The 14,830-nt window shown below is 41.7% G+C and overlaps 1 protein-coding gene across 1 annotated transcript in view; it reads left to right on the top strand.

Moving 5' to 3' along the window:
- Positions 1-14,830, top strand: part of CHCHD3 (coiled-coil-helix-coiled-coil-helix domain containing 3) — a 285,117-nt gene that overhangs the window by 212,478 nt on the left and 57,809 nt on the right. The window contains exon 6 of the mRNA XM_040259657.1: positions 13,302-13,372. Coding sequence (XP_040115591.1) covers positions 13,302-13,372 — 71 coding nt within the window. The remainder of the gene's footprint in view (positions 1-13,301; positions 13,373-14,830) is intronic.

The following is a 14,830-nucleotide window of genomic DNA, read 5'->3' as shown; positions in this document are numbered from 1 at the left end:
TCGTCAGAACCCCAGGCACTTACTGTTTCACTCCTGCATCCTAGTACAGAATTTCCCTCTTCAAGGTCAGCTCACTGCAGGATGGCTGCTGGAGCTCTGGCCATCATATCTACACTGCACACTAGAAGAAGGAAAAGGGGCAAAATGACTGAAAAGATTCCCTGTCAGCTGAGGTCAGCTCTCTTTAAGCAGCCTACCTGGAAGTCCCACGCAACAACTCGGCTTATGGCTCAGCCTGAATAGAAGAAAATTGGAAATTTTAGTTGAGTTGACCATATATTTAGCTTCAAATGGAGTTATATAAGGAGGAAGGAGAGATGTTTGGTAAGCTACTGCTAATAGTCTTTCCCCTGTGGAAAGAGTCCACAGGGAATCTTCATTTGTCTTTGCCATGGAACTTAATAGGGTTTTTGAGTCATTGCATACTAAGTCCCTTCAGTTGTGTGCAAATCTTTGTGTCTGCATGAACTGTAGCTCACCAGGCTCTTCTGTCCAGAGGATTCTCCAGGCAATACTGGAGTGGGTGGCCATGTCCTCCCCCAGGGGATCTTCACTATCCAGGGATCAAACCCACATCTCTTACAGCTCCTGCATTGGCGGACGGGTTCTTTACCACTAGTACCACCTGGAAAGCCCTTGAATCATTAGGAACTGCTTAGTAAATCAGTAGTTTATTGTTGATCACCAGTAATAAGGATTTGAAAAAAGTAAGGCTGAGAAAAGTTAAGATATACTTGTAGATGCACACAAATGGTTATATGCAAATATTTAGGGACACTCAGGACAAATACCTAGCCTTGTAAGTTTATCGCTTACACAAAACATTACTCGGTGTTCGAAAAACAGAGATTAAGTTCAAATCCATTTACTTGATGATCATTCTTCAGGTTTGTGCGTAGTTGTATAGGTAAATTAATGGGGATCTAGGTTCTGATGGATAGGCCAGGGAGCCAGGCCCATGGGCAGGAGTTGTATTGTGATGGAGAATCCCTGTCTTCCACAAGGAGAAGCCAGGCTTTCTGCCAAGTGCTGGACTTAGATTGTTTCATTGATGCAGTCACGCTGAAAGATAAGGTCCTCATCTTTGTGTTTAAAACCAAGACTCGGTTTAAATAACCCACACCATTCCTTGGTGTGCCGTTTAGAAACAGAATACTGAATCTGATATTCTGTGTATCTGAGCCAGTGTTGACAGTTTGCAGACTATGTCTTGTCGACAGAATTTGCCTGAGCCCCAGGGGGTTCGGGGGACAGAAAGGAGTAAAAGGAGAATGTCTTGGAACAATGGAATCAAGACCATGGGTCTGAGAGGTGGAAGGTTCTTCAAGATGCCAACTACTCTATTCGAGGGCCACTTTTCTCACCAAGAATTGTCAGATCCCTTGCTCTGCTCTCCTGCCCACCTGTAAGAGACTTCAGCCTGTTCAGGAATACAGGGAAGGCAGAACTCAAACCTGTGAGCAGGCTGCCTTATAGAAGGTTTGTTGAGAGAAATACCGAAACCACTTGATCAACAGATTGTTTTAGACAATGATTAAAAAAAAAAAATCCATAGCTCTTACAATTGTTGTGGTAGAGAACAGTCAGTCTCTGTGATCCTGTGTAATTCTGAAGAAAAACAGGATGGTTGATGAACTGTTTCTGGAGTATAGTTACATCATATGACTGGACAGTAAATGACTATCTCAGGGCTTCTGGGCCAGGAATTATAGCCACACTGCATTTGCCCCCAGATGCTTAACTTTCATATTAGGGGAAGTATAGTTACCTGCAGCCAGCTGACTACAGATTACAACAGTTCCTGGTTGAGTGTTAATAACAAACAGTGTAAATAAGTCAGTTCTGAATCCATCTACTAAACAGTAGGAATTCTCTTATTGACATTGTCAGTAGGAAGGCTTCTTCTATTGGTTTGTGTAAACACTAGACGTTTGTTTGAAGTAGCTAGCCAGATAGAGTAATCCTTGTGTTTGGGTGGATACGAGAGGGATGGAGACCAACAGTTGGTGGTGATAATTATAGATCAGCTTAAAAAGAGGAGACCAACACTTGCAGTCAGTCTGCTCACATCCAAGGTCAGACTCGCTCCATCTCTCACCCACTCTTCTAAATAATCAGAATCGCCACCATCTGAATGGACGGTGTGTAGGAGTGTCCGTCTCCTCTGAGAAACAGTGTCAGACCACCAGAATTTAAATTGCACCTCAGTATGCCGTGTTGTGTAGCATTTTATAAAAGAACTGACAAGAGCTAGCTAACAGATTTTTCCTGTGACCACTTTGATTTGTTCTTTTCTCATATGATACCGATAATGATCATATTAGTGATAATAGAACCAAAATAAGTTTCTGAACCTGAGAAAATATTACAAGAATATCCTTTGTGCATGTTTTCATTTGATTGAATTTAGAACTCGAAAAGATGCTTTTCGAATCTAGCAATAATGTGTGTCTGTGCACGTGCATTTTAAAATACACTTCAAAAGGGAAACTTTGCAAATGGAAAATGGCAGCATCTCACACATTCAGAAACTTGGGCCACAGCCAGCCCAGAGAAACGTGGGGATGATGCCCACGCTTGTTGATTGCTGTTTCCTTCTTACAACTGGCTAAAAGCTTCAGGCATCAGAATGCCAAATGGGTAAATCCCCCCATACCTCAAAATAGAACTCGCAGGGAGACGGAGAAGAAACATTAGAGTACTTGTATCTGAAGGTCCACCACACTGTTTTGCGCATGGTTCTGTGCTGTTCCTTCAGCTGTCTGTGGCAGGTATGATAAACTGGCTCAATAAACACCAATTCCAAATGCCTCCCTTCTCTTTCTTTACTCCAGAAGTGAGAAAACAAAATTACTTAATTTCCCAGCTGCTTTCGCAGCCAAGGTTGTGCATGATGTATAATTCTGGCCAAAGAGATATGAGTGGAAGTCTCTGGTGAGGCCTTCTCTTCCCTTGTAACCTTCCTCAGAACGTGGGCATGCTCACTGGAGGTGTGATAACCGTCTTGAGACCGTGGGGACAAAAGCCAAGTGCTCAGGGTGGCTGGGAAAGGAATACTTCACGGTGTCCTTGGCACTTGCATCAGCCCCGGGTTTCTAACATCTGAACTTCTTATTGCATGAGAAAAATGACGTCCTTACTCACTCAAGCTACTATTTGTAGCTTAAACTATATATTTGTACTGATATTGCAATTGAACAAAATCCTTAGCAATATTTATTTCCCTTTTACATAGCAGAGCACACTAAAGTGTTGGTCAGTTTGTAGGAGATACGTAATAAATGTAGTAGATGGCCTTCTCCATGTTCTGATATTCTTTTTAGACCTGTCTCTATCCCCTTCTGTTTTAAATAGGAGCAAAAGTTGGAATTCACTTTAGGATGATTAGGTCACTCTTAACATTATTTTAGTAAGTTTTGTGTGTCGTGTAAACTGAGTGCTCTAAGTCTAATGATAAACGGGACAAGATTCCTGCTTTTGTGGACCGTGTGCGCTAACTGGAAAGACAACAGGTGAAAATGTATTGTTGGTACGTGGTGGCAGGTGCTTTGATCAGAGTCTGTGATGCTGTGAGAACACAGAGAAATCTTTGTGACTGTTTATTTACCTCCTGATTCTACATGTTTGTCAGCAGTTTGGGCTGCTGTCAGCTGGGCATGTCTTTTCAGCTTGTCCAGGCTCACTCTTGCTGAGTTGGCTGCAGTTTGGCTGGTCTACGATGGTCTCAGTGGGGAAGACTTGTAATCTTTCCTTCTCTAGCAGGCTAGTGTTGCTATTCCGTCACTAAGTTGCGTCTGACTCTTTGTGACCCCATGGACTGCAGCATGCCAGGCTTCCCTGCTCTCCACTGTCTCCCAGAGTTTGCTCAAGTTCATGTCCGTTGAGTCAGTGATACTACCTAACCATCTCATCCTCTGTCATCCCCTTCTCCACCTGCCTTCAATCTTACCCAGAATCAGGGTCTTTTCCAAAGAGTCCAGCTTTTCCCATCATGTGGCCAAAGTATTGGAGCCCCAGCTTCAGCATCAGTCCTTCCAGTGAATATTCAGGGTTGATTTCCTTTAGGATTCACTGGTTTGGTCTGCCTGCAGTCCAAGAGACTCTCAAGAGTCTTTTCCAACACCACAGTTCAACAGCGTCAATTCTTCTGCACTCAGCCCTGTTCCATGGGCCAACTGTCACATCCGTACATGACTACTGGAAAAACTCTCCAACGGTCTAGCTTGGGCTTGTTGATGTGACATCTGGGCAGGGTTCCAAGAGCGAGTCTTGGGTTGGGAACTGGCACTTCATCACTTCTGTCACATTCTGTTGGCCAGAGCAGGTCACAAGCACAGCCCAGATTGAGTGGTAGAAAAACAGATTTCACCCTTCCATGATGAGGGAGGCTCGAAAGTGTCACTAAAGGACATGAATATAGAAAAGAGTCAAGCATTGTGACCATGTTTGCAGTCTGCCACAGGGCTCTGAGGAAGCAGGGAGGATGTGAACAATAAAGGATTTATCTCGACTTTTTAAGATTCAAGATAATAGCATGCTCCTTTTTATGAGCTCTTAATAAAAAGTGATACTGTCAGCTACCGTATAATAGTGTATATATGTTAATCCCAAGCTCCTAATTTATCTTTCTTTCCCACCCTCATTATCCCTTTTGATAACCATAAGTGTTCTTAGTGTGTGTCTGTTTCTGCTTTGGAAATATCAGTAAGTTCATTTGTATCACTTTTTAAAAATACTCCATATGTAAGTGATATCATGTGATATTTGTCTTTCTCTGTCTGACTTACTTCACTTAATATAATAATCTCTAGGTCCATCCATGTTGCTACAAATGGTATTATTTCATTCCTTTTTATGGCTGAGTAACAGTCCATTTATATGTATGTATATACACATGCTGGGAGAAGGCAATGGCACCCCTCTCCAGTACTCTTGTCTGGAAAATCCCATGGGCGGAAGAGCCTGGTAGGCTGCAGTCCATGGGGTTGCTGTGAGTTGGGTACGACTGAGAGACTTCACTTTCACTTTTCCCTTTCATGCATTGGAGAAGGAAATGGCAACCCACTTCAGTATTCTTGCCTGGAGAATCCCAGTGCCGGGGAGCCTGGTGGGCTGCCATCTATGGGGTCGCACAGAGTCGGACACGACTGAAGCGACTTAGCAGCAGCAGCATATACACATATTAAGTCACCTCAGTCATGTCTGACTCTTTGTGACCCTGTGGACTGTAGCCCGCCAGGCCCCTCTGTCCATGGGGTTCTCCAGGCAAGAATACTGGAATGCGTTACCATGCCTTCCCCCAGGGAATGTTCCCAACCCAGTGATTGAACCCACATCTCTTATGTCTCCTGCATTGGCAGGTGGGTTCTTTACTACTAGCACAAACTGGAAAGCACACACACGCACGCGTGCACACACACACACATACACGCACCCTTCCTTTACACACACACATCCTTCCTTACATCTTCTTTATCCATTCATGTGTTGACGGACATTTAGGTTGCTTCTGTTCATGCTAAGTCACTCAGTTGTGTCCACGTGGACTGTAGCCCTCCAGGCTCCTCTGTCCATGGGATTCTCCAGGCAAGAATACTGGAGTGGGTTGCCATTTCCTCCTCCAGGGCATCTTCCTGACCCAGGAATTGAACCCACATCTCTTAAGTCTCCTGAATTGGCAGGTGGGTTCTTCACCACTAGAGCGACCTAGGAGGGTACTTCTGTGTCTTGGCTATTGTAAACAGTGCTGCTCTGATCATTGGGTTGAATGTATCTTTTCGAATAAGTGTTTTCTCTCAATTTATGTCTAGGAGTGGGGTTACTGGATCATATGTTAGCTTACTTTTATTTTTTTAAGGAATCTCCATACTGTTCTCCATAGTGGCTTCAACAATTTACATTCCCACCCGCAGTGTAGGGAGGGTTCCTTTTTCTTCATACTCTCTCAGGCATTTGTTATTTGTAGACTTAAATTTTATGTATGTATTTTATTTTTTGCTAGATTTTGCTTTTTTAAAAAAAAGGATGTTGAAGAAAAATGTCAAGGCCACTCATAGGAATTCTTTCTCTCACTGCCTGAACTGTTCCTATTTTTTATTAAACTTTTTGTTTTATATTGAAATACAGTCGATTATTAACAATGTTGTGTTAGTTAACATTGTATCAGGTGTATAGCAAGTGATGAAGTTATACATATATCTGTTTATTTTTTCAAATTCTTTTCCCATTCAGATTATTACGGAGTATTGAGCAGAATCTTCAAAGAGCTTTGTGTAACTTATCATCTTTAATCCCCCAAGGGTCCTGGTGGTCTTTATTATGACCCTTCCCATTTCACAGATGGGAGACGGGTCTTGAGTTATACTCCATAGCCGTGGAGCCATGACTTGTCAGTCCGTCTCCAAAGTATTTGCTCGTCACCACCTCACTGTTCTGTTAAGAATCTCATGTGCAGAGTGCCATGGACAGCATATTCATGTGTTTTAAATGAAGCATTTTAAGAGTTATGTTCAGTGGAGCATTCCGTCCCCCAACTTGGTTTGTTGCCTCTGTATTTAGTAACTGGTCTCTGGTGCCTGAGATTGGAAGATGTTTTGATATAGAAAATGAAAATGCCTTTTGTTTCCAGTGATCCAGTAATGCCTTGTCCTCCAATATAGGTGACAGAACCCCAGATCTCAAATGATGCTATTTTGGAGATAATTCACCTCCTCCAAACTCCTTTCACTTATCCTTGACCCAAAACATATAAACCTTTATCAGGTTTTTGATAGTGCTAAAACATCTGAAAGATACTGTCATTCTACTTTGAATTTATAAGATCTACCTTCTCAAAGAGAATCTTGGTGGAAAACATGTTTTAATCTTGAATCAAATAAGAATTCATGTTTTGAAGGTCAGTTCAGTTCAGTCGCTCAGTTGTGTCCGACTCTTTGCGACCCCATGAATCGCAGCACGCCAGGCCTCCCTGTCCATCACCAACTCCCAGAGTTCACTCAAACTCATGTCCATCGAGTCAGTGATGCCATCCAGCCATCTCATCCTCTGTCGTCCCCTTTTCCTCCTGCCCCCAATCCCTCCCAGCATCAGGGTCTTTTCCAAAGAGTCAGCTCTTCGCATGAGGTGGCCAAAGTATTAGAGTTTCAGCTTCAGCATCAGTCCTTCCAATGAATACCCAGGACTGATCTCCTTTAGGATGGACTGGTTGGATCTCCTTGCAGTCCAAGGGACTCTCAAGAGTCTTCTCCAGCGCCACAGTTCAAAAGCATCAATTCTTCACCACTCAGCTTTCTTCACAGTCCAACTCTCACATCCATACATGACCATTGGAAAAACATAGCCTTCCTTGACTAGACGGACCTTTGTTGGCAAAGTAATGTCTCTGCTTTTTAATATGCTTACCACTGGACAAATCACATCAAGTATTTTTCCTATCATTGATGGAGCAGCAAACTATGCAGAGTGAATATGAATGCAGAATTTTTGAATTTTAGGTTGTAAGGACCTCACAGGTATAGAACAGTGTGGCCATGTCCAAAGCAGTGATCAGGTCACAGGCACCTCTCTCTGCTTCTTTTTTTGGGGTCTCCTTATAGGGTCATCTCACGAGGTTGTTTCTTTGATACCTCATATAGTATGAGGACTTAGGCGCAATACAGCAGTGTTTGGAGGGTGCGTGTGCATGTAATGTGTCTGTCTGTATGCACACACGTATAATTGCTTTGTGCAGGGCCATATCCATGTACATAAGTGTGCCTTTACACTTCTTTCGAAATAGGAATGTGGCTTTGACTTACTAGAAGCACTGACCACTTAAAATTTGGCTATTATAGAAAATGATCAGACTAAAATACAATTGATGTCAGTATGTACTACTCCAGACAGTAGGGTTGGTTAACCAAATAGCAACAAACTGAGTTATCAGGATGACAAAGTGACAGTAATTTACGATGAGTAAACAAAAAAGAGCCACAGATACAACCTGGGGCCGTCTCAAGACAACATGGATAACAAAAGCAGCCCACGTGAATGTTAGGGCGCTTGTGCTGCTTGTGAGTACAGTTCAGAGGAGGAGCACTGTGGCGGGGGAGGCCACGAGGCCGAGCTCTCGGCCGCTTCACACCAATCAGTGACTTGCGGACGGGCCTAGCAGCATCCCTGTTTTGCAGCACCTTTGTAAACGTTCTAGTTCTGTTGGGACTTCCCTGGGGGTCGAGACTCTGGTGGTTAAGATTCTGTGTGCTTCCCCTGCAGAGGGCATGGCTTCTATCCCTGGTTGGGGAGCTAAGATACCACATGCAGTATAGCCAAAAAAAAAAAAAGTTCAGTTGTGGAAAGTAGTTTTGCCATAACTCTTCATTGTTCTAGAAACCCAGTAGTGTCCCAAGTCGGTGTGTGCTCAGAATCCCTTGAGATGCTTGCTAAGCTTGCTGCCTCTGCACCCCATCCCCATGACCGGGGGAGTCTGTGGTTTCACAAGCTCTGCAGATGGCTCTGAAACAGGTGGTCCCCATTCCTCTCCCCAAGGGCTCATAAAATAGGATGGCACCCCAATTCCTATCCTTGTGAAAACCTGCATCTGGAGCTCAGACATCCCCCCAAAGGGACATCTGAAACCACTCATTGGCCCCTTCTCCCTTTTTCCCAGTCCTTGTATAAGCCTGTTTGGCTCATTCTCCCAACAGTGAATGGTCACCTCTTACAATGGTAAGGACTGGCCTGTGTTGGCAGGAGTCTGGGCCCTCTCAGTTATTCACAGTGAATAGGGGTGGAGAGCATGCTCTTCCTGACTCAGGTCTGATCCTCCCCCAACCCCTGCATAGTTCCTTGTTTACCTCCTGTCCCTTGTTTCATAACCAGGTTGTAGGGAATTTATGCTTTCCTGAGAAGAGCTCTCTACCCTTTGAAGATTTTTTTTTTTTAAGGCTTTTTCTGTGAGGATACTGTTTTCACTATTGAGTAAGAGAGTAATTGAAGATTATTACATCAGTGAGATCTAAATATACAATAATGTCATTTAAAAATTAACACATCATTCAGTTCGGTTCAGTTGCTCAGTCGTGTCCGACTCTTTGTGACCCCGTAGACTGCAGCACCCCAGGCTTCCCTGTCCATCACCAGCTCTCGGAGCTTGCGCAAACTCATGTCCATTGAGTTGGTGATGCCATCCACCATCTTATCCTCTGTCATCCCCTTCTCCTCCTGCCCTTCAATCTTTCCCAGCATCAGGGTCTTTTACAGTGAGTCAGTTCTTCCCATCAGGTGGCCAAAGTATTGGAGCTTCAGCTTCAGCATGAGTCCTTCCAATGAGTTTTCAGTACTGATTTTCTTTAGGATTGACACATCATTAGAACACCACAAAAATCCTTGCTGCAGACAATGGTTGGGAAAAACAAAAACAACTGATGGCAAAAGTTTAAGATGAAGCATAGTATTTACATAATGTCAAACAATCTCCTGTAAGATATTGATTACAACAGGGAAAACAGTAGCTTTACTATGGAGAACCTCTTAGGCACCACCTTAATCAAGTAGTCAAGATCAAGCACCAGTAAAAAGATCTACTGATGTAATATAACCCTGGATGCAGTACATGGAGATGGGCACATCACTGCTGTGGTATCCTTCCCTGTAACGTTGGATAGTGTCAGTCCAACCATGAGAAACATCCAACAGGCCCAAATTGCATGCCATTATACAAAACATCTGACCAGTGTTCTTTGGGGGTATTGAGGTCATCAAAGGGCAAAGCAAGACTGAGGAACTGTCACAGATTAGAGGAGACAAGAAAGCTGTGACTAAATGCAGCACAGGATCCAGGGCTAGATCCTGTGAGAAGTAAAGTCTAATTCAGATGCCGCAAGTCTCTAGTGCTGTAACACTATTAACTTACCAGTTTTCACAATTGTACTGTGATCATCTAAGGTGTTGACATGAAGGTAAGCTGAGTGAAGTATATGCAGGAACCTTTTTCTGTTTTTGCCCCCTTCTATAAGTCTGAAATGATGCTGTAAGACAGAGTTGGGGAAAAAAAGAACTTTTATTTTGTAATGTATGAACACTACAATAGCTTAGCATTCAGCCACTCTATTCAGCATTTATTCCCCCACACATATTTTTATATTTTAGCTCTACTGAGTCATTTGTTGTTGATTAGCTCCTTTGGGCAGTGAGGGGGAGTAACACAATTTTTGTGTATATTACAAAATATTTATGACCAACGTAACAACTGACTGTGTACCCACCCCCAACTTTTAAAAATATGACAGTACAGTGAAGTCCCCCGCATTGCATTCTTTTATGACATTCTGCCCCTCTCATCCTCGTTTACCACCCACACATAACTGCCACCACTTACAGTTAATCAATAGAGCTTGCTGTTTAGCAATCCTATTTCAGTGTTTTGCCCTTTTCCAAACTGACATAAATTGCGTTGTGTGCTGTATCATATCTACAACTTGCTTTTTTGGCCCCACTTGATGTCTGATTCATTCTTTTTCATCACTGTATAGATTTCCAACATGAATACAATACATATTTGTCTTTTCTCCAGCTGACAGACATATTGGGAGTATTTTTGGTTTGGGGTTTTGTTTTCTGCTTGGTTATTCACTTTAAGAAGTATTTCCTCAGGTCAAAAGAGATCTCTACTTTTTCTGAACTCCAGTAACACTGTCCACCACTTTTAGCTTAGCATTTGTGACCTTTCAGTACAATTCTTTTTTTTTTTTTTCTTCTGTAGCAGGTAGAAAGCTTCTTGAGGATCTAATTCTCCAAGATGGACATTATTGGAAAAATAAGAATTTAGTTTTGTTGACTGAACAAGTAAATACTTAATGAGTTAAACATGGTCTACAAACAGATGTTGGGCATATTTGTGTTTATTTTCTTAGTTGTATGGTATTGCCTCTTGGGGACTTTTCTTGTTAGATTTATGCAGTGTCAGAAACTGGTCACTGAGTTTGAAATATGGAGCATAAATCAGCTTAAAACTTTAAGAAATCATATGCTAGGTTTGCAGGCAACACAGGTACACGGGGTGCGTGTGTGTGTGTGCATGCGCGCACGTGCACATTTGTATATATTTAACTTTCAAGGAGAAAGTTTGACAAAATTAGCAATTTAATCTGCACTTTGGCATTACAAAGCAGAAGGGAGTTTGCTAGTTTATATTATGGCAGAACTCTTGCTTTTGTGTCTCATTCTTGTTAGAAAGTTAATATTTAATGTTGATAATTTTGTGTGTGTACCCAGAATGAAATTGCCCAAATTAGTTCTTTGTCTCCAAAATTCTTTTATTTGAATGTTCGTCTTACTCCGTGAAAACACAGAACAGGTTTTAGAGCTCTCTTGCCCACCTTACTTGATTTCCACAGCAGCTTTGGCAGAGATAAGTCCCCCGCATTGCATTCTTTTATGACATTCTGCCCCTCTCATCCTCGTTTACCACCCACACATAACTGCCACCACTTACAGTTAATCAATAGAGCTTGCTGTTTACCAATCCTATTTGCTAGTATCATCCATATTTTACAGGTGAGGAGCACTGGATTGGAAGCCGGTGGAGGTTGTTTGCTCAGGGACCCTAAACAGAACCAGAAACCAGATCTTTCCTGGCTCTGTCCAGAGATTCCAGTTTCATTGGATACACTAAGCAAAAATATTAATCAAGACATTTTTATTTTGGTGGCATTTTAATACTTGATTCAGTAACATAATGCCAATTTGACAGTTCTCCATAGTAATGCAGGGAGTCCCTCATCACTGTTAGTGGCCCATTATAACTGCCTTTTTACTGCCCTCTTAGAAGGGTTCTGAGAAAAGCTGAAAGCAAACATTACAAAAGAGCATGTCCTGACTGGTGTGTATTCTAAAGGAAAGAAAAACCTTATAAGTGGAACTGATAGGAAGGAGTGACACAACCGAAAGTTAGAATAATCTGAGGAGACAAATGACTTTTTGATAGCTCGAGACCTATAGAAGAATTAACACCTCTCAGTGTATAGACTGGTGCAGTTGGTCACTCACATTGCAGTGTTAAAAAAGGCAGAAACAGAACACTTAGAATATTGTCTTCATGTCAGAAATGCACCTTCGTACTTGAAAATGATAAAAAATTGCAGTCGATCCCTACAACTGTTCTGTTCATCTTTATTGATCAGGTGCAAGAAAGATAAATCGTAGCCCAAATAAGATTATAGTAAATGTTAGCATCGTTGGGGACTCTAGGTTGATAGAGAGCCATTCATCATCTCAAATGGTGACCTGTCCATTGCTCCAGCCATCCTGAGCCCGCTGTCTAATCACATACCTATTGATTTTATCTACATCCAGCAAACTTGGATGTGACTGTCATTGGGCAACCCAGATTGTTAAATGCAAAGGGGTCACTGGGTGTGAAGAGGATTTCACTTTCATTTTCTCACCAACCAACAATGATGTATTAAAAAATAAACCACCCCCAGCCATGCATGTGAAGCCTGAGTGAATAGAGAATGAAGGGACACAATAATAGACCACTGCATTGCATTGTGTTTCTTTGTACTGCAATGCATTTTGCAAGATATTTCATGGAGTCTGAAGGCTCATCGGGTCATTTAGGCCACCCCCTGCAGTAAGACAGATTTCACAGTAGCTAGTCAGAATGGATCATTTTTAATGTTGCTGTGCCAGGAAAGGGATTACTTGGCTCTTACAGCTTGATTTATATTGCTTATGTGTTCATTCATGTAATAGTGGAAACATTTTTTAATAAAAATTACCTAAATCTGCCCCCTTGTTCTTACTGATTAATTTTTTATAAATGTTGATGCTTTTGTGGTCGTATGGAGATGATAGAACAAATTGTACTTGGTAAAGAATCCATCTTGAGGACAAATATACAGTGTAAAAAGAAATGATCCTTTAATATCCTAGGTGGAACACTGGAATGATAGGAAAATATGGTGTGTGAATTTCATATTTGATCTCAAGTGCTCTTTGGTCTTGCAGTGGTGGATTCCAAATACGGGAGATCAAAATAGTCTTTCAGAACTACGTTAGGAATTTTTTCAGGAGGTTCAAATGTTGATGACTTACATGAATGTTTACTCTGTGATTACAATGTGTATGCCAACAGTGGTACCATTATTAAACAGATAACCTTACATGTATTTTAAGTGTTCATGTCACCGTGCAAGAAATTTTCCTCCTTCTGCTTGAGTGGCAGACACAAGATTTTATGTACTTTTTAAAATCAGAAGTCTTGCACACATGTTGTCCTCTTGAATAGTGAAAACTCTGCTATCAATCTTTATCCACAGAGCTCAGAGTTCTACAAAGTTACCACCGAGCAATACCAGAAAGCTGCTGAGGAGGTGGAAGCAAAGTTCAAGTAAGTGTTTAATAGTATTATCATTATTTTCCTTTACCTTTACCACTCTTTAACATGTTAGCCCTCTGGAATACTTGGAAGGGTGTTTGGACCCATATTGCTATCATGGAATTCCAGTGCAAGGGACGGGCCTCTGATGAAAGTGTGTTGCAACTCCGTTTTATGAACTCCGGGGAACTTGAAAGCAATGGTGGTAGTGTTTTCTTTTGGAATATGATTTTAGTAGGATACCCCTGATTATGAAGGGGATGCTAAATTGTTACCTCCAACAGTAGAAACACAGAGACCACTCACTTTCATATAATAAAACGATAGGCGTGTCCAAATTTGGGTATCTGTCTTTCTCCCATTTAAGCTGTTTTTATTTCTTCACGTGTACCTTGAAAACATTTAAATCACAGAACTTTCCCTTGCCCTTGATTATGAAGGTGGTGGTAAATTGTTCCTTGTATTAATCCTTGGGATGATTAAATGAGTGTTCTGTAATTGATGGATCAGAGTGTCCCTGACCCATAGCCCTGTACTTTCCCTTTGCTTTCAGTACTCACGTTAGGTGAGTACTGAACATCATTCAGAATTTTCCTGAGTATATAGATACTTCTGCTGTGTAACCCCTATTAGTCATACATGTGCAAATTAGTGAAGCACAGAAAGGTGTTGTGACAGGTTTAGTCAAAAGATTGTATTAGGCTCTGACCTCCTTCCTTGGCATGTTTATAAGCATTTGATAAAATGATTAAACTCTAGGGTAGAATGTTTTTACTTTCTGCCATAGTGTAATTTGTGTGGTAATGGATATTGGTGTTATTTTAATGTTGACTTAAAATATTTTTTAGAAAAAGTATGATTTAAGGTATATTTAAATAGACAGAACCCTCCAGTCTTCCTTAGTGAATTATCTCTTTAGGAGCAGACAGGAAAGACCTTCTAAAAATGAGCCATAAATCTCACTCTTAAAGGTTAATGTGCTATCTTCAGAATTTAGATATGGAATTGGATAGATTTGATTTTCAAGACACTCTCCATATGTATTCCTAAAGTTGGGTTTTTATCTTTCCCATGAATGCTAAAGCAGTGTTTTTCAAGCCTTTCATCTCTGTACTGTGAGAACCTTTCACTTGGCACCCCGGGTCTGTCTTCTTTGTAAGATTGAAGGTATACAAGTAAGTAAAATTTAAGATAAAGGAGATCCGTTCTGACCAGGATGATCTATGAAGTCATAAAGAAGATGGCATTTTAGTTGAGGCTTGAAGAAGAGTATTGAGCAGTCAGGAAGGAAAGGTGTTCAAAAGGAAAACCACGCCCAGGAGTTGGTGGGTGACAAACTAGTTAAGATCAGTGGTTTGTTGCAGGGAGACTAGTGCCAGGTAAGGTGGAAAAGTCAGTAGGGGCTTTCATTACCTGCTGAACAGGCTGATCTTCGTTTAGCTGGAAGTCGTGGTCTTCCAGGTGGTGCGG

This window comes from Oryx dammah, unplaced genomic scaffold (genome assembly GCF_014754425.2).
Source record: "Oryx dammah isolate SB20612 unplaced genomic scaffold, SCBI_Odam_1.1 HiC_scaffold_18, whole genome shotgun sequence".
In the NCBI taxonomy this organism is placed as follows: domain Eukaryota; kingdom Metazoa; phylum Chordata; class Mammalia; order Artiodactyla; family Bovidae; genus Oryx; species Oryx dammah.
The sequence above is the reverse complement of the archived record's forward strand: the minus strand, read 5'-3'. Positions and strand labels throughout refer to the sequence as shown.